General features: G+C 43.2%; 1 protein-coding gene across 1 annotated transcript; it reads right to left on the bottom strand.

Moving 5' to 3' along the window:
* Nucleotides 1–2,911: 2,911 nt before the first annotated feature.
* CNIH1 (cornichon family AMPA receptor auxiliary protein 1) lies at nucleotides 2,912–12,965 on the bottom strand. The gene is made up of 5 exons (XM_050952762.1): nucleotides 12,812–12,965; nucleotides 9,564–9,632; nucleotides 6,078–6,190; nucleotides 4,675–4,818; nucleotides 2,912–3,809 (listed from the first exon to the last, which is right to left on the bottom strand). Exons 1-5 carry the CDS (start codon nucleotides 12,890–12,892, stop codon nucleotides 3,782–3,784), a joined length of 435 nt encoding a protein of 144 aa, XP_050808719.1. The 5' UTR covers nucleotides 12,893–12,965; the 3' UTR covers nucleotides 2,912–3,781.
* Between the last annotated feature and the right edge of the window lie 10,239 nt (nucleotides 12,966–23,204).

Here is a 23,204-nt window from a genome sequence, read left to right as displayed (position 1 = left end):
ATCTTTTAAACAAGAAATAAGCACATATCCAACTCCTAAATATTTGCAGTTTGTGGGGGGAAAAGTGACTAAAGATTGGAATTTGTTATGCTTATTAGGACTTACAGAATTTTGAGTAATATGGTCCTAAATGAACATATGCCTTGAATGTAGCAGACTACACACGCTTGACCCTGAGCTGTGCAAATATACTTGTACAAGTTGAGACCTAAATTTTGGAAGGTGTAAATGACATTTTCTAACCCACACTACCCTTTTTGGAACAAGGGAAGGTTACAGTACACAGCCTTTCATCTGTTGTTCATTTCATTACAAGTTTATCATCAGTCTCATGTTCTAAATTTACCACCATGTGTAAAGGCTAATTCCTACCCAACAAATTGTAAAGTAGTTAGGCTTTAGACCGCACCATGTATTCTTTTCTCCATTTGTGAAGTGGTCAGTGCAAGCTTTTCTAGATCACCCTGGAGATGGTTAATAACTGTAGCTTACTGCACCTGGGCCTTTATAGGTAGCATAAAATATAGAAATAAGAATGAAAGAAAAGTAGACCATTTAGAGATCTCCCCACTTCACTGTCTAATGTTTACAATTTAAGGTTCATAGATGGTCTTATTGTGAAAAATTAGTTGATTAGAGCTCCCCATTTCTCAATGACTTCCATACCAAACTTAGTTTGTAGTGCTGGTACAAATCCAAGGCTGAGATCTGAGTGTCAAGCTGGGTTCTTCTGTCTTGCCTATAATTAGCACTACAATTCTGCTACCCAAATTATGGCCCTAACTATACCTATGCAACTCCATTGACCGCTAATGCAAGTAACAAGTGTTGATGTGGACATAATTTATCTTGTAGAAGTTTTAGGTGGCAGGCAGAGGGGTACAGAAAAGACACTACTGGCAAACTGCATAATTTCTAATGGAGACACCCCCTTCCCCCCATGTTTTTACAAAGTCAGTTTTAAAGGTAAAACTGCACTTAAGTTTAACAGGTGCTTAAAATGGAATTAAACTTAATACTCTAGACCCCAATTCTGCACATTTTTGCATGTGCATGATTTGATTCAGAGAATACTCACATGCCTAAAGGCAAGGTACAGGTAAGAGAGGCTGTACAATTAGGACCATAAATACTTGTCAGTTATGAACACAGGGACAGTAATTTTGTTCAGAGGAAAAACTCAAATCTGCTCTTTAGTCCTTTTCTGTATGTGCAAAGGTTTTTCTGACCATACTTGCTTTCATGAGAAACAAGTAGTTTATGGTTAGATGTAACTTAGTATTTCTTTTTCTTGTTAAAAGTTATTTTCTGTTGTTAAAGTTTTAACTAGCCAAATCCAATCCACAACTTCTCATGCCACAGAAGTCTAATCATTTGTTTTATGAAGTCTTCTAAAGTTTCAGAGAACATTTTCCAAGTTAGATTAACCTAGACACTTACATTTCATTTATTTGTCTATGATGAGAAGCATACTGAATGATGGGTTCAAACCAAAATTTTGGCTGCAAGTTCACTCTTGGAAAATTCAGAGTTGGATATGATTGCAAGTCCTCCTATTCAGGAATGTTCTGATTCAAGATGATTTGAGCCCCCACCTCTAATTTAGATCTTTAAAGACTTACATGGTTCAGGCTGTAGCTACTTGAGAGAGAGACTTCCACTGAGCACACTGCAGCAGCCATGAGCAGATAAATACAGGGCTCCAACGTTTGGATGATTGGGGGCTGGCGGCAGTTAGTGGCATCTCAATACTAGATTTTATGGTCTGATAGTTTGTTAATCTACGTGGTACAGTGCAAAAAAGTGTCACAACAATTTAATTAGATACCTTAGGAAACAGTTTGAAAACAGAAGCTGTCAAGCCACAGCGGGAAGAACTTTTGAAAGCCATGACGGCGTGAACTCCATAAAAGCAAAGATGTTAACTTTCATCTATTGCTGTGGGATGCAATACTTTCCTTGCAGCTCTGCAGCTTGTCAAATTCATTTTTTAAACTAGGCAAAGGGTAGAGAGAGAAATCAGCTTTAATCCTTTTTGAAGTACATAATCTAAAGCTCCAATTTCAAACCGTGGTTCTGGGGAAAAGACTATACAAATTAATCATACTTCTTCATTAGAATGGCTCAATGGAATTCTCAATCATGTACAGTTTGAGGTACATTATTCCTTAAAAATTTTTTCTATTTTCATAACTAGTTATTTCTATCTCATGGAGGAAAAAAACACATTTGCAACAAAAGCATGCCATACGATAAACACTTCAAACTAAGAAGCTATGGGAATTTAATTTCATGGTGTTTGTATCTATTCTGTCAGCTGTCTCCTTTGATTTGGCTAAGGCAAAAATCATTATCCACATAGAAAATTTTATAAGTGGGCTCAGATTCCTTTATTCCAGAACTGAAGGCCAATCTGCATCACAAAGTGGCTCCATTGAATCCAGAAATCTGGTCCATATCAGAATGGTCACATACCAATCTATGTAAACACATATTACTAAAACCAGAGACACTATTTGCACCACCACACACCTTCCTCAAGGCAAACATTTCACCATTCTTTGAACTAGTTTAAGTGGGAAAGATTTCTAAACTTCTGAAGCTAAACCAACCAGTAGCTCATAGCAAGAGGAATTACAATGCAGTTCTATCAATGCACATCTATTTCCACTCCCCCGTCCACCCCGCCACACACAGACACACACAAAACTATTAACATAGGGACCAACTGAAAGTTCAGGAAACAAGATCAGAAACCTTGTTAGTGTCTAACAGTTTTGTAAATATCTCTTTCCCAGATATAGCCCATCTCAATATGAATTTTAATAGTAATGCTACTGTCTATTATGAATTAAGCAGTTAAGTACAGCAAGTAAACTTACTTTTTAAAATAACAAGGCACTGGAAAAAATTGAACATTACTGAATTTGAGATTATTTATTTATTCATTCCACTAAGGAACAGCAGGGCAGTTTCTCAATCTCACTGTGTCTTGCAAATGTCTTTAGTGTGACTTGTAAACCCATACGAGCAGTATTTTTACCACTGGATTTGATCAATCTTGCATTATTAGCCAATTGGTTAATAAGACTGTTGCACAAACATTTAAAAATAAAATCTTTTAAATTCATTCCTTCACAGACAACTCAATGTTTCCTATCACAATAACTTATGCTTGAAAATTAAAGCAAGGATATTTAGTGTTTGGTGGAAATACGGGAAGTTTCAGAACCATGCATACGCAGGGAAAGATACCCAAATATAAAAAACAGAACTACTCTTTCTACACGTGTATCCGTGAAGATATCTGCAGAGAAAATACATAAAGCTTTCAGTCCTTCAGAAGCACTTTATAGCTACAGCTGATTTATAGTTAAATGGAGTTTCAAAAGTCCAAAGTGAGCCACTATAATGTCCTGTAAACAAAAAATTCTAGGATACTAAGGACAGTCAGTAATTAAGAACTACTTGAAGAGCTATGGCTGTTCCTTACGGAGCGCAAAGTCAAAACTGTTCAAAACCAGAGAATCATTTAATATCAATTTACACTTAATTCTTTTTAATTTCAACGTCCCAGCAAAATATACGAAAAACAGTCTTTCCACAAGTATAAAGTGTGGAAACATTTTAAAAATAGGGGAGTCGTTTGTTTTTTTTCCTAATGCAACTGTGATCATCAGATTCCATAGTTTAATCTTGGTAACAGATTCTTGTTGGAAAGAATCCTTTTGTTTTGTGGCTTTTGCATGCACTTAACTGGAACCAAGTTTGCAGAGTCTTCTTAAGAGCTCACCAAAACATAAATCATGCTAGAAAAGAAAAGAAAAAATTTAAATGTACTAAATTTAGATGCAATAGTTTGATTAGATAAGTTAACAGTATTATGCATTTCATTATATTATGCACAGATTCATTCCCACTGAAAAAGAGCAGACACACACAGCTTGTGTCATTACAATAAAATACTGATAGTTCACCATGACTTTTTAAAATCCAGGTTAAGGCATTAGAAACGAACCCGTGAACAGAAGTGTCATGTATATAATACTCTGGACACTGGGATCAAGTGGCAGTAACAAGCAGCAGTCTTGCATAGGCTCAAACACACTATACATAGATATATTGGAAGAAGTTTTTTTAATCATGTTTTTCCTAATCTTTTTGTATGATCGCATGAAGAAACGCTGACCCATCAGTTGTACCTTGACTGTCAAAGTCAGTCTGTGCAATGTACTGGCAATAGTACTACATCAGTACATTATCACCAGCTGTTGCTTCCCACATCCCTCCTTTTTAGGGAGTTTGACTTTGTGTTTACAGCTTCTCTGTCTTCTCACCCATGACTACCATTGTACCAGCAAACTTCAATGAAACCCAAATTTTAAGACAAAAGTCACTTTTTAAAATATTCAAATTTCACCCATATTATAATCCCAATACTTTTATCATAAAGATTAAAAGGTTGGGATTTTTTGATTCTTTGGTGGGAGGGCGGGTTGTTGTTTTTTAAAATAGATATACAGACATTACATCCCAGGCTAAGCGTCTGAAATATTTTTTACACATTAAGATAAAAATGTCAGGGCATTTTTTTTTTTAAAGAAAGTTTCATATAAATTTAAATTTTCCCTCTGCGTTAAGCTCAAACAAAAAGTTTCTGACTAAGAAACTTACCCATATAGGTAGTAAAAAAATGATAGGAGGTAAAATGCTAGTTTGCACCATCCTTCCTTCTGACAATATGCTAAAATATCTGCATTCATGATGGTTGTAGGATCATAAAGACCTGGTCCACTCATTACAGGTCTGCTCATATATCTGGAAAAGACAAATTAGGTTAGCAGTTAAGTTGGGAAAAGAAAGCTATGGGAAAAGCAGGTTCCCCCACCCCAAAACACAAAATAGAAATTTGCGTAAGGAACCATGCATCTTTAACTGCACTAAACATTTACTCTATCCAGCAATTAACAATCCATGAGAGTAAAGTCTGAGATCTCAAGCTATGGCTTTGCCTATATGGGGATGGATCACTTCATGACTGCCTGTTCTGTTCATTCCTCTGAAGCACCTGGCATTGAGCACTGTTGGAAAACAGGATAGTGGGCTAGATGGACCACTGGTCCGACGCAATATGGCCATTCTTATGCTCTTCTGGTGGTTTTTTGCACTGTAACTGCACTGCACCAGCACAGTTTATCTCAACTTCAAATCATATTACATTATAGATGGTGCTATGCCAAGGGTGGGCACGACAACCCTTTAAAATAGGATGTAGGATCTAAGACACCATATTACAGGCTTATTAAAGAACTGGAAAAGGTGCAGAAGAGAGCAACGTGGGAGAGAACTAAACGTAACTGGTATGGTAAAATACTAAGGAAGGCTTTGGTAACTTCAGCACCATTTAAAACGTACTGCAGTACTCCCATTCTTGCTTATCTAGCTGGAAAAAACATTCCTTTTAAAAAATAAAAGGAAAATAGTCTTTTTTACTTTTTATAACTGTAGCATAAGATTGTCACCATTTTATCACAATGGGCCTTTATGCTTTATTGCTGAAGAAATGGGACAATTAACAAACATCGCAAAAGGACAGTAAGTTATAATTAAGTCTACGATTTTGTCGCGGAAGTCACGGAATCCATGACTTCCAAAGACCCCTGTGACTTCAGCCCTGGTGGCTGGGAGCTGCAGGATCCCGCTGCCTCCCTTAGCAGCAGGAAGCTGTTGGGTACCCCCTCCGCCTGAGGCAGTGGACCCCCACGCTCCCAGCCACGGCTGCAAGGCGGAGGGATCACCCCACAGCTCCCCACCACTGGGGCAAAGGTAAGGGGACCCTGGAGCTCTGAGCCCCAACAGGTTGTGGGGGCCCCAGAGCTCCAAGCCACCCTGCAGCTGCCCACTCCCTTCGCATTTTATCATGGATATTTTTAGCAGAAGTCATGGACAGATCATAGGCAATAAAAAATTCACAGAAGCCTGTGACCTGTCCCTGACTTACTAGAAATATCCATGACAAAATCTTAGCCTTAGTTATAATTAACATGGAGTAGAGAGATCAAAGTCATCAATATTACCTCCAAATATGGTAAGCCAACAAAGGCATATTGAGACCCAGTGTAAGCCACTCTGCTGCACAGAGAAACATAACACAGAAGAATGCATGGATGAGGTACTCTGGAAGTACAAGCTGAAAAAGAAAAATATGCATAAGAACATGTAATTAAACAACATACAGCTTGGTTTGAATTTCTATTTATAAGGTAAATTATTGGTAAAAATTCCATACTACTATATAGAGAAAAACACTCAAATGGGCAAGTAAACTGCAGAAAGTAAAAACAGCAACTGGCAGAATACACTGATATTTACAGAAAAGTTTGGGTATTCATGAATATACAGAAGAATATTTACCAGCTGGAATGCTCAGATTATGGAAGCTTTTGTTACTTATTAATCGGCTATGTGCACTGTGAACAGCTTCCACATTTTTTACAACATACCTCTGTGACATAAGAGTAGAGCATTGAGATATTTCTGCACATGCCCCACATAGAAATATCCATGGGAAAAGTAATCCCTATAACAGTTTATATGCAAGAGTTTCTTTTGTATTCTACTATTTTTGAAGCTTTGAACTTGATATACTATATATGTACAGTATTTATTAAAACAGACTCATTACCAAAACCTTATTTCCGGTGCAAAGCTTTATTAGACAAAGGGGCATCAATATTGTTAAGCACATCAATATGCACAAATACAAGCAATATGCTTTCTGCAATGTAGGAGGGAACAACGGTAAAATGCACATACAATTTGTGGCATATGAGCCAGTTCCATTTTCCTTTGTACAAGACCTTTCAAATACCTAACACCTGCCTTCTTTTTAACACTGTCCTTTCCAGCAGAAGCGTACAGAGGGAATGCTGATTACTTTCAGATTACTGAGAGCATAAAATACCAGGTAACCCTGCTAGTGCTATTAAGAGATAAGTAGTACAGAAACATATGTAGATTAAATGTAGGTGAAATACCCTAAAATCAAGAAAACCCCATGCGCATCACAAAAGTAAAATCCTTCAAAGGCAAATATACCAGAAAGAATCGTATCACCTACTCTTCTAAATTATACAGTTCTCCCCAAAAGTTCATCCATACATTTGAAATGCTCACAGGATAAATAACTACAAGCTGTTTCACGTAAAATTATTCAATTGCTACTACATATTTCAATCAAGAGTTTATCATAAACTAAAGATTTATTGGTTAGTTAAATTATTAAGGAGTCTACTCTCTAAGTGAAGCACACACAAGACAACTCTTACTCTTTGACATTGCCCAATTTGTGTATCTGGGATGACTGCCTCAGAACGTATTTTGCAGTTTTCTTTAATATAGTCTAAAAGCAGATACTTGTTTTAAACACTTAAAAAGGTCTAACTAGAAATCTATAAACTAGAAGCAAACAGAGTTTTGTTCCTAATGCATTCTAATACATTGTTTCTTTAAATGACTATTGTCAAACAAAACCAACTTACATCAACACAAACCCAAGTCATCAACTTTCTTTACATTTGTAAGACAACTACTCTTCTTGTCTAGATCACTCTTGTATACTCACCATATGTAACTTTTAGATGTTATTCCAATTATTTAAGCTAAAAAAAGTCTGACCACCAAGCAAGACCTGTTTGCTACACCTGAAATCTACAAAAATTAAGACTAACCAGATGGTCTCAAAGGATCTATTTCCCTTCCATCTAGGTTTTTGTGTTCTGCCCCCACACCAGAGTATCAGACTGCCTTTTAAGTATTTAAAACTATGTTATCTTTCTTCATTTCCAGCCTACACGAGAACTAGCTTGATTAGTTCACAGGTTACCATGCATTTTTCCCTAAAGGCTAGGAAGGAAGAAATATGATTTCTAAATACTCAAGAGAAGCTTGGATACGGTTGTGATGGGGGCCACATACAGAGATGGAGATGCTAAGCATTATGTGAACCAAAAATGGTACTCTAGAGAAGTATTTACCTTTCATGACTAAAAATGTTCTCCCCTAGAATTTAAATTTCAAGACAATGGATCATGTCCCTTCACGTATTTGTAAAGCACCATGTGCATTTACCATACTCTTCAAAGAGTAACAATCGCAAATTCACTTTTTCGTGACTAATCTAACTCCACTAGCATAGTAAATACCACGATCAAGATTTTCAATTTACACAAAGCTATCATATAACACTTCATGCATTAGGTTAATAAAATATTTGCTTTGAACATGCACATTATAACAGCCTTTTATTAAATTTGTGATAAGATCATAATGCATAAATGTAATGAGTATTTGCCTTCCCCCATACTGTTGCAGAAATGACTGTAAAACAGACTGAGTTGGGGAAACTGTTAGATGCACAGCTATTCAGGCACCACTTTCCAAGATGCAATCTTCTCCATAACATCATCTTTCTCTCCACTCATCCACCCTCAAGCTGCAAAGCTCTCTGGATGTCTAAGACACATTCTTTTTCAGCTTTGAATTCAGTCTCCATTGGTATGATTCTAGTTAATTCTGCAGAACACCATGATTTACAGTGCAGCCTTTCTGTGGTTTTATCTCAATCTGCCCACTCCAAGTCAAAATGAAAGGGATGGTGAATGGGCACGGACATACTGCGTTACTGAAAATACAGACTTTCTAATAAAAAGCCTTAATATTATTTGTCTGTCAAAGACACAAGCAAGCTAAAAGTGCTTGAGGCACAGCATTAACAAATAGGAGTATAATTAAGAGTTGTATCCAAGAGAGTACACAGTATTCTGAAAGAACACTGGGGATATCCTTGGGAAGCCAACCTCCACCCTGGAAATTGTAAGGTCAGATCAGAATTAAACCCCCACTCCCCCCCCCTTTTTTTAAAAACAAACTAGTCTCCTAGATTCTGAACATCAGATAGTTCAGTGAACCTGGCTTGAGAGATGATATCATTTATTATACATCTTCAGTTGCTGTGACTATTCAATAGATTTTAGGCATATAACAGTTTTCCCCACTTCACTGGGCAAGCAAGCAAACTTATTTTGCACAAAATATGAAAGTTCATGAAGTTATTATAAACCTGAACAGACAAAACAGGCAGATGAGCAAGCACACTGAACAAAACATCTTAATAGTAATACAAATGTTCCTAACAAAATGAAAGTAAAAGTGGGATTAAAACATTAAACTAAAAAGCAAGTACACACCTTTAATGCAATTTTGACTCTTTTAATCTTTTTGACCTTTTCAACTGTCTTTGTGCCGAAAATGTAAAAAGCAGATTGAAAGAATGTTAGTAGGACAGCTGACAAGATCATCAGCAGATTAATAATAGTCAGAATATTCAAGATTGAAAGTAAAGAAGAATCAGATAAAGAATTCTGTCTAGAAGTTCTATCAAATATACTAGACATAACCAGCAGAACAGAATTTTTAATGGCCTTTTTGATTAAATCAAGATAATAGCAACAAAAATTATTTATAAATGTATGCAAAGAGGAATTCTTTATCATGTAACTTACAGGATTGAGTGTATTACATTGGTCTATGGGATTCTTGTAATCAGTCTTCAGCTCATCAAATGCTATAATCTAGAATAAAATTGGAACAGTTAGGACTCTTCAATTAAAAAGCAATAAAAAACATCTCACCACAAAATATCATTTATTGGTACAGAGCCATAAGTGCTACAAACACAATCTTAGTAAGGTCATTTTACTCATGTGAAAGAAATAACTCCATAAACTAAATCACCGAGAGCAACAAAGTGTTTGAAACAGGTCTGCTTTGGTTTAAAAAACATTCAAGCACATTTAGATTAGCTTCAGATTATTCCAGACGTTTTATATACTCTCAGTGCTCTGGCATTACATCTTTGCATTTCATTCCCTCATTCCCTTTGCCCCCTACCATGCAGAGGAGTTATATAGTGTCATTGCAAATAGCATTCAGTCCCACAGAATATATCCATGGTGCATTAAAAAAAACCAGGGGGTTGCACACGTGACACACTTCCTCTGTGCTGAGTGCCTGTCACTTATGCCAGCCAGTTAATTAAAAAGAAGTGATCAGAGTCTTTGAAGAGACTGAATGGATGTGTTATCTTCACGGTCAGAGTGTGAGATGGCAGGCAAGGGAGATATATTCAGGAAAAAGTCAAGAACATCTTTTAATGACAGAACTTTTACCCATACACTGATGCTTAGCAAAAGGTGAATTTGCCAGGGTGAAACAGAGTCAAACCCATTCTTTGGAAAATGGATATCATGGCACCAAACAGGTAATTTACAAACAAAAAAGCAAGAACCATAGAAAAATAAGTATGAGAACCAAAACATCACGTAATCAGTACTATCAGTATCCTTTATATTCAATGTAAACTAGAACGTGTCTACATAGCATCCTTTAAGTTACAATAAAAAGTTTATTAAATAACTACAAAGCAAAAATTGAAACTGAACAAATCTGAATATATTATATACGCACACACACTATTCATGCTAGGGAGAAGCACTTAACACACATTTTAATTTATTTCCTCCCTCAGATCCAGTGCTACTTCCTGATTTGCTTAAAGCTGCCCAAGGATGTATCTTTGTGGCATCACTTGGATTACATGAGACTGCTTGTAACAGAGATGTCCCACAATGATGCATCCTGGGACAGATTCAGCAAACCAAGAAGTTGCAGTGGATTAATGGAGAAGAAAATTATAAAATATTGGTTAAAATACTCAGGGGAAAAAAACCATCAGTTTATCTGGTACACATCTAAATAGGTATCTTAGTAACTGCAGGGACCAAAACTTTTTCTTAAAAATAAATAAATAAATAAATAAAAATAAAAAAATTCTGCTGATATTAATGGCTTAGTCCTCCAAGCTTATCAAGGAAAATATCATCTTCAAAATCTCCACTCATTCACTTATGAAGTTCATTCCTAAAGATAATCTCCTATCAGTGCTTCTCTCCAAGAGCAGGCATCTCACAGGAAACCTAGTTTCAAGTGGCTAAGGTTCCACCATTAGTCTTTTCCCCTCTGTGGCAACAGAAAATCCAACACCTCAAATAACAAGTAATATTTACAAAGGATTTACATTTTAAAAGGTAGCGAACCACGGGGGGGGGGAGGGGGTGGAAAGAGGCTCACTTTTTCCATTAATTACAAAACTTATTTGACTTGAGACAAACATTTAAACACGTATTCCTTCAAATAAAACACCAATATTTAAAAATATAAGATGCCCACATTTTCAACAAAAATGTTTATTAAAACAAACCCAGTTTGCATTAGCTTTTGAAAATTCTACTCATCTAAAGGTGAATATTGGCAGTTTTGCATCATTAAGGTAATGATGAGCAAGCAGGTTATGTATCTGGGCTGGTGAGTTTTCAGGACAATTTTGCAAAGCTGGTTTACACCAACAGGAAGTTACTAAACATATCTGATCAATTATTTTATACGTACTGTTTCAAATATACACAAAATAGGGCACTATTCCTCAAACCTAAGCACATCCAGCCCTGGCCAAAGGTCACATGCAACTGGGTGCAATTCTGCATGGTGCAGAGTTGGGCGGGGGAGGGGAGGGACACGGTTAGCAATGGCAGAGTGGTCATATCTCTGCCCCCCACCCCATGTGCACACAGGTGGGATGAAGCTGGCTCTCTGTGGGAGTAGCAATGGGGCAGAGGGAAGGTGGTTAGATCTCTGCCCACACCCCTGTGAATCCCGAAGATGTACAGATGGCTGGGGAGGGGAGTTGGATTTCTGCCCCCATCCCTGTGAGCACATGGGGATGTAAAGAGGGCTCTGGGACGTCAGAAATAGGGGCAGGTCAATCTCTGTCCCCACCCCTAGCAGTGAAGAGGGTGGAGATTGAGGGAGGAGGGGGGATCAATTAAAGTTACATCTCTGCCCCCACCTGAGTGGAGGGAGATGCCTCAGAGGAATAAGAATGTGGGGCCATTACATCTCTGTCCCCACCCTATGAATGTGAGAGGGGAGATGGCTGGGGGGGATACAACAGGGGGGCAGTTAAATCTCTGCCCCTTCCACCCCTGTGGAACTGGGATGGCTCGGGGGGGGGGCAGCAATAGGGGGCGGTTAGACCTGCCCCCCCCCCGTGACCATGGGGGATGGCTCGGGGGGGGGCAGCAATAGTGGGCGGTTAGACCTGCCCCCCCCCCCGTGAGCATGGGGGATGGCTCGGGGGGGGCAGCAATAGGGGGCGGTTAGATCTGCCCCCCCCGTGAGCATGGGGGATGGCTCGGGGGGGTCTGCAATAGTGGGCGGTTAGATCTGCCCCCCCCGTGAGCATGGGGGATGGCTCGGGGGGGGGCTGCCATAGGGGGCGGTTAGATCTGCCCCCCCCCGTGAGCATGGGGGATGGCTCGGGGGGGTCTGCAATAGTGGGCGGTTAGATCTGCCCCCCCCCCGTGAGCATGGGGGATGGCTCGGGGGGGGCTGCCATAGTGGGCGGTTAGATCTGCCCCCCCCGTGAGCATGGGGGATGGCTCGGGGGGGTCAGCAATAGTGGGCGGTTAGATCTGCCCCCCCCGTGAGCATGGGGGATGGCTCGGGGGGGTCTGCAATAGTGGGCGGTTAGACCTGCCCCCCCCTGTGAGCGCAGGTCTGGAGACGGGGGAGGGGGCGCTCTGCAGCTCGCTCTCTCTCTCACACACACACCGGGGCCGCCCCCCCACAACGGGAGGCAACAAACGGTGCCCGGGCTCCCCGCGGGCAGGGGCCGCCCCGGCCCGGCACTCACATGCCAGATGGCGAAGAAGATGAGGGCGGCGGTGAGCAGCAGCGCCAGCATGTAGCAGAAGGCGGCGAAGGTGAAGGCCATGGCGGCGAGAGCGGCCGCGGGGCAGCAGGCGCGCGGGGGATGCCGGGCCGGATCGCGGCCGAGGCCGGGCCCGGGGATGCAGCAGCGCAGGCGCACTGAGGAACCGCCGGCACCGCCCCTGTCCCTTCGTCCCGCCGTCTGAGCAAAGCGCGCTCCACAGCGACCCCTGGCGGAGCGCGCCGGGGCTGCGCCTGCGCGATGCGTCCCTGTCAGCCCCATGCAGGGCTAAGGGGGGCACAGTCCCCCCACTCCACCCAGGGACAACTGCACCCAGCCCTCTGCAGGGATATAGGGGGCACAGTCCCCCCACTCCACCCAGGGACAACTGCACCCAGCCCTCTGCAGGGATATAGGGGGCACAGTCCCCCCACTCCACCCAGGGACATCAGCACCCAGCCCTCTGCAGGGCTATGGGGGGCACAGTCCCCCCACTCCACCCAGGGACATCAGCACCCAGCCCTCTGCAGGGATATAGGGGGCACAGTCCCCCCACTCCACCCAGGGCCATCAGCACCCTGTCCTCTGCAGGAATATAGGGGGCACAGTCCCCCCACTCCACCCAGGGACAACTGCACCCAGCCCTCTGCAGGGATATAGGGGGCACAGTCCCCCCACTCCACCCAGGGACATCAGCACCCAGCCCTCTGCAGGGATATAGGGGGCACAGTCCCCCCACTCCACCCAGGGCCATCAGCACCCAGCCCTCTGCAGGGATATAGGGGGCACAGTCCCCCCACTCCACCCAGGGCCATCAGCACCCAGCCTTCTGCAGGGCTATGGGGGGCACAGTCCCCCCACTCCACCCAGGGACATCAGCACCCAGCCCTCTGCAGGGATATAGGGGGCACAGTCCCCCCACTCCACCCAGGGCCATCAGCACCCTGTCCTCTGCAGGAATATAGGGGGCACAGTCCCCCCACTCCACCCAGGGACAACTGCACCCAGCCCTCTGCAGGGATATAGGGGGCACAGTCTCCCCACTCCACCCAGGGACATCAGCACCCAGCCCTCTGCAGGGATATAGGGGGCACAGTCCCCCCACTCCACCCAGGGACATCAGCACCCAGCCCTCTGCAGGGATATAGGGGGCACAGTCCCCCCACTCCACCCAGGGACATCAGCACCCAGCCCTCTGCAGGGATATAGGGGGCACAGTCCCCCCACTCCACCCAGGGCCATCAGCACCCAGCCCTCTGCAGGGATATAGGGGGCACAGTCCCCCCACTCCACCCAGGGACATCAGCACCCAGCCCTCTGCAGGGATATAGGGGGCACAGTCCCCCCACTCCACCCAGGGACATCAGCACCCAGCCCTCTGCAGGGATATAGGGGGCACAATCCCCCCACTCCACCCAGGGACATCAGCACCCTGTCCTCTGCAGGAGCATTGGGGGGGGGGCACAGCGCCCCCACCAAGGGGCATCCTCACCCACTCCCCTGCAGGAACGTGAGGGGCACAACCCCCTGCCCGGGACATCCTCACCCAGCCATCTCAGAGACATGGAGGGACACTTCCCACGTTGCCCCTCTGTGCCTCAGCTTCCCCCTCTGTAATATGAGGAAAGTGCTCTCAGCCCCGGTACACCACCCCTCTGCACCTCTGGGACCATTGCACCCCTTCAGTTCTCCTCCCTGGCTAGTTTCTGGGCTTCAGTTTCTTTGGCTTTCAGCTCTAGGGCCTGCTGACGTGCTAACGTCTCAGCTTATTTCCGGGCCTCAGTTTCTTGCTCATTGTCCTTTATCTCCAGATCCTTCATTCTCAACTGACTTTCATAGCCCCTCCCTTTTTCTGCTACTTGCAGTCTATTCACCACTTTGTCTAAGGAAAGTGGGCATGGACCAGCCTAGTAATCTGAGCAGATTCCACGAGCACGTTAGACAGATTCACTGGTAAGGATAAAACATTGAAATAAGTTTATTAAATACGAAAACATAGATGTTGAGGGTTAGGCACAGAGGTCAAAGTTGGTTACATAAGAAATAAAAATAAAGTTAGAATTTAGATTGCTTCTAACAGAGTAAGCAAGATTTGAATCAAACAGCTTTTCTCATCCCACTGGATGTTCCAGGCAATGTACAGTTCTTATTACACAGGTTGAATTCCCTCTCAGCCTAGGACCAATCTCCCCCATTCAAAATCTTTGTCTTCCAGACAATCCTCCAGGTGCAGAGATGAGGGAGGAGAGAGGCCAAGTGGTGATATCACTGTCGCTCTTTTATACTTTCCTCCAGCTGCTTGAAAATCCTTGCTGTGTCACATGAGTTAGGCTGCCTCCATCATGTACATGCCCTCTGAGCAGGGCTGGCGCTTCCATTAGGTGACCCTAGGGCGCCAGGATTCGGGGGGCGGCATTTTGTGCGCTCTCCATGGGGCACACGGGAGCTTCGGGTTCCGCTCCTGTCGCGCCGCCGAAGAAGGACCTTCTGCTGACATGCCGCGGAAAACAGTGGCAGGCAATTGAGCAGCTCAATGACTGCCGTTGTCGCCTGTGGCATTTTGGCGGAGGGTCCTTCTTCAACGGTGCCATGGGAGTGGAACTGGAAGCTCCCGCGCACCCCGTGGGGAGCACACAAAATGCTGCCCCCCGAATTCTGCCTAGGGCGCCAGAAACCCTGGCGCCGCTCCTGCCTCTGAGGAGTCTCTGGGATGGCCATTGGGAGCATGGAGATCCCTTAATGGAACATCAACACCTGTCTGGCCAATCTAGATATAAATCTGTCTTGTCAGTTGTTCCTTTGTTGTTGAAAAGCTAGTGGTGGGCGTTTCCCATTTACCACATATTTCAGTAACAAATATATAGCAATACTTCATAACTTCACATACAATGATAATACAGACAATTCAACGGGATATAGGTGTTCAACAGATCAAGACTTTTTAAATGATACCTCACAAGGCATGCATTGTACAAATCATATCATAATCTTATTACAGTAGTGAATATGGGGGTTCCAGGGTGCTATTTTGAGGTATAGAGTTTCTCAACCTCCCATCTGCCCTCTTTAGTAGGTGATGGTCCCCCCGCCCTCATCTTTTATTTTTCTAGAAGGAGATTGGTCTGTAGTCCAGATATCAACAGATGAGTTTTATTCTCGAGCTGGCAATGATTTAACGACATTGCCATGGAATGAATCCATCTGTGCCTCAGTTTCTCCATCTGTCAAATGGGGGGGCCGAACAGAAATATTGTGAGATGTAATTAGCAAAATTTTGTAAAACGTTGTGTAATCCGCAGATGAAAGATGCTTTCAGAGTGCAAAATGTCATTATACTGCCCACAACTTAGTTGTAATGGCTCCGAGAAAAATTGCAATACATGTGTTGAGGCTGATACAGATTTTAAGTTAGGATCCTCACCACCATCACCTGCATCATCAGCGGGGTTTCAACTTTAGGACCTTTAAGCACAAGCATCTACCCCTTTTTTAGATGATAGCAATAGTAAGCTATTATCTTCTAGTGGACCAGCCACTTGAGGGGGACAAAACACACTTTGTCAGTGTGTTTAATTTACAAGATGCTTTTAACATAATCAAATCCAGTCCTCTCCAATTCTGCTTTTAATTTTATTTAGTGTCAAGGTGGCATTTACAAAGGTGCTGGCTTTGTATCCCTGGAGGCTATAGCCCAAAGCTGGCCACAGAATGCATCAAGGGAGGCAACAGTTTTAAGCTTATCCACACAGCAAGCAATGCCTGTGGGCACTGATTGGCCTGGCTACTCAGACTAGCATGTAGTCCCTTGTCTAGAACTAACAGCCCATATCCAAGTAGGATGCACTTTGAGCTTAATCCTCTACCACTGAAGTCAAAAGGAGTTTTGCCATTGACTTCAATGAGAGCAGGAGCAGATCCTTTGACCTATATATTTTTTAAAATCCTCCTACAAAGGAGCATATGGTGTGTATGATTTAGAGCTATGCATAATTTTGTATGACAGACAAAACAGTCTGCTCTGCTTTCTCTTAAAATGGAGCTCTGGCCTGCATTTTTCACACACTTGACCTTTATTTCCTTAATTTTTGAAATGAAAATTATTCATTGACTCCTGTATTTAATTTTTCTAAAATAATTTACATAAAACCATTTTGTAAGCACAGTGAGAATCCAAGACAGGAATGGGCGAACTTTTTGGCCCTAGGGCAACATCGGGTACAGAAATTGTATGAAGGGCCGGGTAGGGTAGGGAAGGCTGGGGAGGCTATGCCTCCCCAAACAGCAAGGTGTGGCCTGGCCCCTGCCCCCTATCCAGCCCCCCAGAACCTCCACCCCACCCGACTGCCCCCTGGGACTCCCTCATCCTATCCAAAACACCTCTGCTATCTGCCCCCTGACCATCCCCATGGACACTCATCCTCTATCCAATCCCCCCTGCTCCTCAGCCCCTGAACACCCCTGGGACTCTTGCCCCGTATCTAACCCTCCCTGCTCTCCCTGCCCCACGTTACGTGTGGGGTGGGGGAAAGGGCAGCTCAGTCCTTTCCCTGTGTGTTTCCCCTGCTCGTTTGGCTGCTCTTCCTGGTAGTCGGGCAGGGCTCGCTCCCTGCCTGGGCTGGGCTGCTGGGGACAGGGGCCAAGCATGCTGGGAATGGAGGAGGGCCCTGGATTTGATAAAAGGGAGAGACATTTGCCATGCTCTTCCTCTCTATTCCAACTACATCTACAGAGATCACCACTAAGCGACTGAAGCACTGATCAAAGAGGAGAGCCTGGCTGAAAGGGCAGCCAGCCAGCCTGTGGTGAGAGGCATCTAAGTTTGTAAGGACATTGACAGTGTTAAGATCTGTTTAGGATGCATTTTGCTTTTATTTTATTTGACCAAATCTGACTTATGTTTTGACTTATAATTACTTAAAATCTGTCTTTGTAAATAAATCTGTTTGTTTATTCTACTTGAAGCAGTGCATTTGGTTTGAAGCGTGTCAGAGACTCCCCTTGGGAGAACAAGCCTGGTACATATCAATTTCTTTGTTAAATTGAAGCCTCTCAAGCACCCCTGCGAAGAACAGTCATAGGGAGTGCTCAGCTAGGCAGAGGAAGTGGGATTTCAGAGCTGACCCAGCCCCTCACTCCCCTTCACAGATTTTAAAGACAGAAGGGACTCGGTTTATGTCATCTAGTCTGATCTCCGGATAACACAGGCTGGGGCATTTCATCCAAGAACCTGGTACTGAACCCACCACTGAGGGTACTGTTATCGAACCTTCATATAAAATATGAAGATTCCCCCTCTGATGCTCACCAAAAAAATCCCCCATCTACAGCCTAAGCCCCAGTTTTCACCAGGGCTTGCCCCCTTGTGGGCAGGGTATGGCACTGGAGCAAGAGATGGGTATGTGTGTGACATCTTTTATTAGGAAAATGTTCCCACCAAAAAATGGTGTTTTTTTGTGGGAAAATGTCACATTTTGACAGCTTCTTGACAGCCACTGGTTTAGTTTTAAAATTTCCCAATTTTTGTTCCATTTTTAATTGTATTTTCCATTTTGGTTTTTGAAACCTGACAAATCTAGATTTTTTTTTTTAATTCTTGTTTTCCTCCCTTCCCCTTTCTATTTTCTCCTTTTTCTCCATTGGAAAAAAAAAGAGGGAAGGGAAAAAGATAAAGAACTTAAACTGGAGGAAGTATGATCTTTCCCTTTTCTACTTTTTTTTTCTCCACTGAAAAAAAAATGTATATATTTATTTGTAGTATTGTAGCACCTAGGATCCCTAGTCATAGAATATCAGGGTTGGAAGGGACCTCAGGAGATCATCTAGTCCAACCCCCTGCTCAAAGTAGGACCAGTCCCCAGTTTTTGCCCCAGACCCCTAAGTGGCCCCCTCAAGGATTGAACTTGCAATGCTAGGCTTAGTAGGCTAATAGCGCAAACCGCTAAGTCAGGGGTCAGCAACCTTTCTGTAGCGGTGTGCCAAGTCTTCATTTATTCACTCTAATTTAAGGTTTTGTGTGTCTGATAAATTTTAACATTTTTAGGTCATCTCTTTCTATAAGTCTATAATATAGAACAAAACTATTGTTGTATGTAAAGTAAACAAAGATTTGAAAATGTTTAAGAAGCTTCATTTAAAATTAAATTAAAATGCAGAGACCCCCGGACCGGTGTCCAGGATCCTAGCAGTGTGAGTGCCTCTGAAAATCAGCTCGTGTGCCACATTCGGCACGCCTGCCATAGGTTGCCTATCCCTGCACTAAGCTATCTCTCCCACTGCTGTGCCAGGGGCTGTACAAACACTACAAAAAGACACTTCCTGACCCAAAGCACCACATTCCTGTGATGCTGGCAAACCAGGTGCCAGCTCATTCCAAGGCCCCTAAGCACCAAATGCACAGCTGGAAACCAGTCTGGCTTATCTGTGTTAGTATTGTTAAATAGGTATTAGGTTTATAGAGGTGTGTTTAGCGTTTGGATTGTATGAAGTGCTTGTAAGTTGCTGCCTGCACTAATTTCACTTATCTGTATCCCATGTTGTAAGGTAATATGTAAGTATTTGCTCTGTAACTATGAAAGTATTTGCAATGAAACTGGAAACCCTCAGTCAGGAGAGAAGATTACCAAGTGTGAGATACTAGTTTACCACAAGAGGTGTCATCTCCTGTCCAACAGCCATCAGACAAGCCATTGTGGAACAGCTGTGGACAAAACTTTGTTGATTGTTCCTCTTACACCCACGAAGAGGAGATATGCACAAACACTTGTCAATTAGTTTGAACTCTGGGGAAAAGGAATAAAAATGCCTGACCAGAAGGAACTTTATCTCTATGCTGTTTGAACTTGGAGAGGCAAAGACTTCTAAACATAAGCAAGAGATTCCCAGCTGTTTGGCTTCAGTTAGCCCTAAAGGATACACAGAAGCTTCTATAATATGCAGGCTCTGTGACCTTTAGAACCTAAGACTGTAACTCATGTATGTTTACCTGCTTTAAGCCTGAAAATAACTCTCATTTCTTTTTCTTAACTAATAAATCTTTAGCACATTTTTGTATAGGATTGGCTACAAGCATTCTTTGATAAAGACTTGGAAATGCAGTTGACCTGGGGTAAGTGACTGGTCTTTTGGGACTGGGAGTAACCTGAATATTATTGTGATATTTTGGGTGTGAGGACCCATCTATGGCAATGGCAAGTTTGCCTGGATGACAAGTTAGATCTGAGTCCCCCAGGGGATTGTCACGTTAAGACTGTTATAGCGGCTGAGGAGTTCACATGGGATACTTGGTTGGTGAAATCTCAGTCTAGAACACACAACCAGTCTGGGTTTGTGCCCTGCTTCTTCACAGTCTGCCCAAGATCGGAAGAGAGACAAGGTGGGTGAGGTAAGATCTTTTATTGAACCAACTTCTCTTGGTAAGAGAAAGTTATTACCCCGCCTGTGAGCCACTCCAGACAGCTTGACAAATCTAATCATACAAATGTAGGACTGGAAAGGACCTCAAGAGGTCATCTAGTCCTTCCCCCATGCAGAGGCAGGATTAAATACACCTAAATCATCCCTGAGAGGTGATTGTCTAGCTTGTTTTTAAAACCCTCCAATGATCATTTCCCTAGATAACCTGTTTCAGTGCTTAACTAGCCTTATGGTCAGAGTTTTTTCCAACCTCAGTTTCCCCTATTGCAACCTAAGCTCATTACATCTTGTCTTGCCCTTGGGGGACATGGAGAACCATTGATCACCATCCTTTTTAACAACCTTTTACATATCTGAAGACGTATCATGTGCCACCTCAGTGTTCTCTTTGCCTTTGTTTCATATCTTTCCTCCAAGGATCTGAACATTCTTCAGACTCTAGTGAATGGCCTACCGTTCTCCCCGAGTGGTACAGGAGACTTAGTGTCCCATTTGACAGAAGGGGAGACATACAGAGAGGCCAGGTGTGTTTTTAACACAAAGACCTCGTGAGACAGTAGTCATGCTGAGCTGCCTGGCACTGTGCTGTAATCATTGGACAAACACTCCCACCATGTGGCAGAAAGAAAAGCCACTGATGATGTATTAAATTTGAGCAGAGTCCTGGTTCCATATTTAAACATGATTCTTCTTGAAAGTCTTAGCACTTGTTTATCATTTGCATTTTGAAATTACTGGAGCAGCAGGTTTCATGGAGTGAGATTGAATATTTTGAAACCCAGTGATGCAAAATGAGGAAGATTACCATGCATAGGGCAGTGGGCCCCTGTAATTTTATTTTGACGCAGAATTGTCAGGTTTTTTTTCTCCAGCTTTAGGTTTTATTGAATTGCAATATGTATCAGAGTCTAAATGCAGATCAGCAGAGAGAAGACTCTAAATGCAGATCAGCAGAGAGCAAATCTCTTTATGTCAAGGCCAGTTCTTTATTCAGAGTATTTGTCTAGCTCTTGAGGTGTGATGCATTTGGAAGGTCAGATCAAGGTCAGAAACCAGCCAGGATAACCAATTTCACTTGTGCTAGGCTGGCAAATGCAAAACAAATGCATGATTAGCTGCTTTAAACTGGCAATTTTTTTAAAGTTCTACCAATATTTGTTTCATTGTTTCCTTGTCCTCCACTGTAAGCATCCATCTGGTGTCTTGTCCTTAGATTGGAAGTTTTTTAGGGCAAGGAATGTCTTTCTGTTCTGGCTTTGTACAGGGGCTAGCACAGTTGGGTCCTGCTGTGATGAAGTGGGACTGTTCTTAATGTTTCCTCTGAATACCATGTGGGTGCCTCAGTTTCCCCTATGCATTTCTTAAGTCTCCAGCATGCATAAATGGCTGACACTCTGTCTCCTGGCAACAAATGGCCTGGGCCCTTCCCTTCTGCAAGGGGATGCTAAAGGTTTGGGAGAACAAAGAGGTCAGGTGATCTCCTGGCCTGGGAAACAAACTCAGTAGAGAAGGAGGGGCTGGAGGGGGTTTCAGTTTGGAGCTGGCTGGGGACGAGAAGAGAGGGCAGACGGGGTTGTCTGGCTCGCTGGGCCTCCGAATGGACCCGGCTGAGGGTCCCGTTCTCAGTACCTACAAGCTCTGTTTTGGACCATGTTCCTGTCATCTAATAAACCTCTGTTTTACTGGCTGGCTGAGAGTCACGTCTGACTGCAAAGTGAGTGTGTGTGCAGGACCCTCTGGCTTCCTCAGGATCCCGCCTGGGTGGATTCGCTGTGGAAAGCTCATGGAGGGGCATATGCTGAATGCTCCCAGGAGAGACCCAGGAGGTGAAGCCGTGTGAGCTTCTTGCCCTGAAAAGAGTCTGCTCCAAGGGAGAGGAGGCTCCCCAGAGTCCTGTCTGGCTTGGTAGGGAGCAGTTCCAGAGCATCGCCCGGTGACTCCGTGATACCTGCTTCCAGCCTAACCCTCCTGGGCACTAGTGCAATAAACCTAAATACTAATATGATTGATTGTATTGCTGTAGTACTTAGGAGCTCCAGTCTTGGATCAGGAGTCCATAGTGCTAGGCACTGTACAAACACAGAACACAAAGATGGCCCCTGTCCCAGAGAGCTTCCAGTCTGGGAAGTTGGCAGTTCTAGGTCCTAAGCATTTTGGCAGGTGTTAATGGCCACTATGTGGACTAAATTCACCTGGCCCCTGTGTATATGAGGCACCTTATGGATAGGGTTCACCTGGCAGCTGTCTAGTATAAGCAAATACAAATAGTAGGAAAGCTTCTTATTTGTATTGTGATAGCAAGGAGGAGTCTCAGTCATAGATTTTAAGGTCCAAGGGACCATTGTGACCATTTGGTCTGACCTCCTAGCACAGGTCAGAGAGACCCTCACCCAGTGATTCCTGCATCACACCCATCACTTTTAGATCTTTTAGAAAGATAGTATTTTAGTCTTGATTTAAAGGCTTCAGGGGATGAAGTATCCACTATGACCCTAGGTGAGTTGTTCCAGTAGTTAATTACTCTCACTATTAAAAAATTGCACCTTATTTCTAGTCTGAATCTCTCTAATTTCAGCTTTCAACCATTGGCTCTCATTCTGCCTTTGTCAGCTCCATTGAAGAACATTCTGCAATTGGAAATCTCCTCCCTGTGTAGGTACTTGAATTCAAGTCACCTTTTAACCTTCCCTTCAATGGTGACCACTTCCTCTCAGCCAGGAGCCCATTGGTTCTCAACCAGGGAGATGTGAACTCCTAGGGGCACACAGAGGTCTTCCAGGGGATACATTAACTCATCTAGATATTTGCCCAGTTTTACAACAGGCTGCATAAAAAGCACTAGCAAAGTTAGTACAAACTAAAATTTCATAGAGGCAATGACGTGTTTATACTGCTCTATAGACCGTACACTGAAGTGTAAGTACAATAGTTATATTCCAAATGATTTAGGCTGTCCTTATGC

The sequence above is a fragment of the Gopherus flavomarginatus genome, chromosome 5, assembly GCF_025201925.1.
Source record: "Gopherus flavomarginatus isolate rGopFla2 chromosome 5, rGopFla2.mat.asm, whole genome shotgun sequence".
Classification (NCBI taxonomy): domain Eukaryota; kingdom Metazoa; phylum Chordata; order Testudines; family Testudinidae; genus Gopherus; species Gopherus flavomarginatus.
Note: the sequence above shows the minus strand (reverse complement) of the source record. Positions and strands in the feature narration are given on the sequence as shown.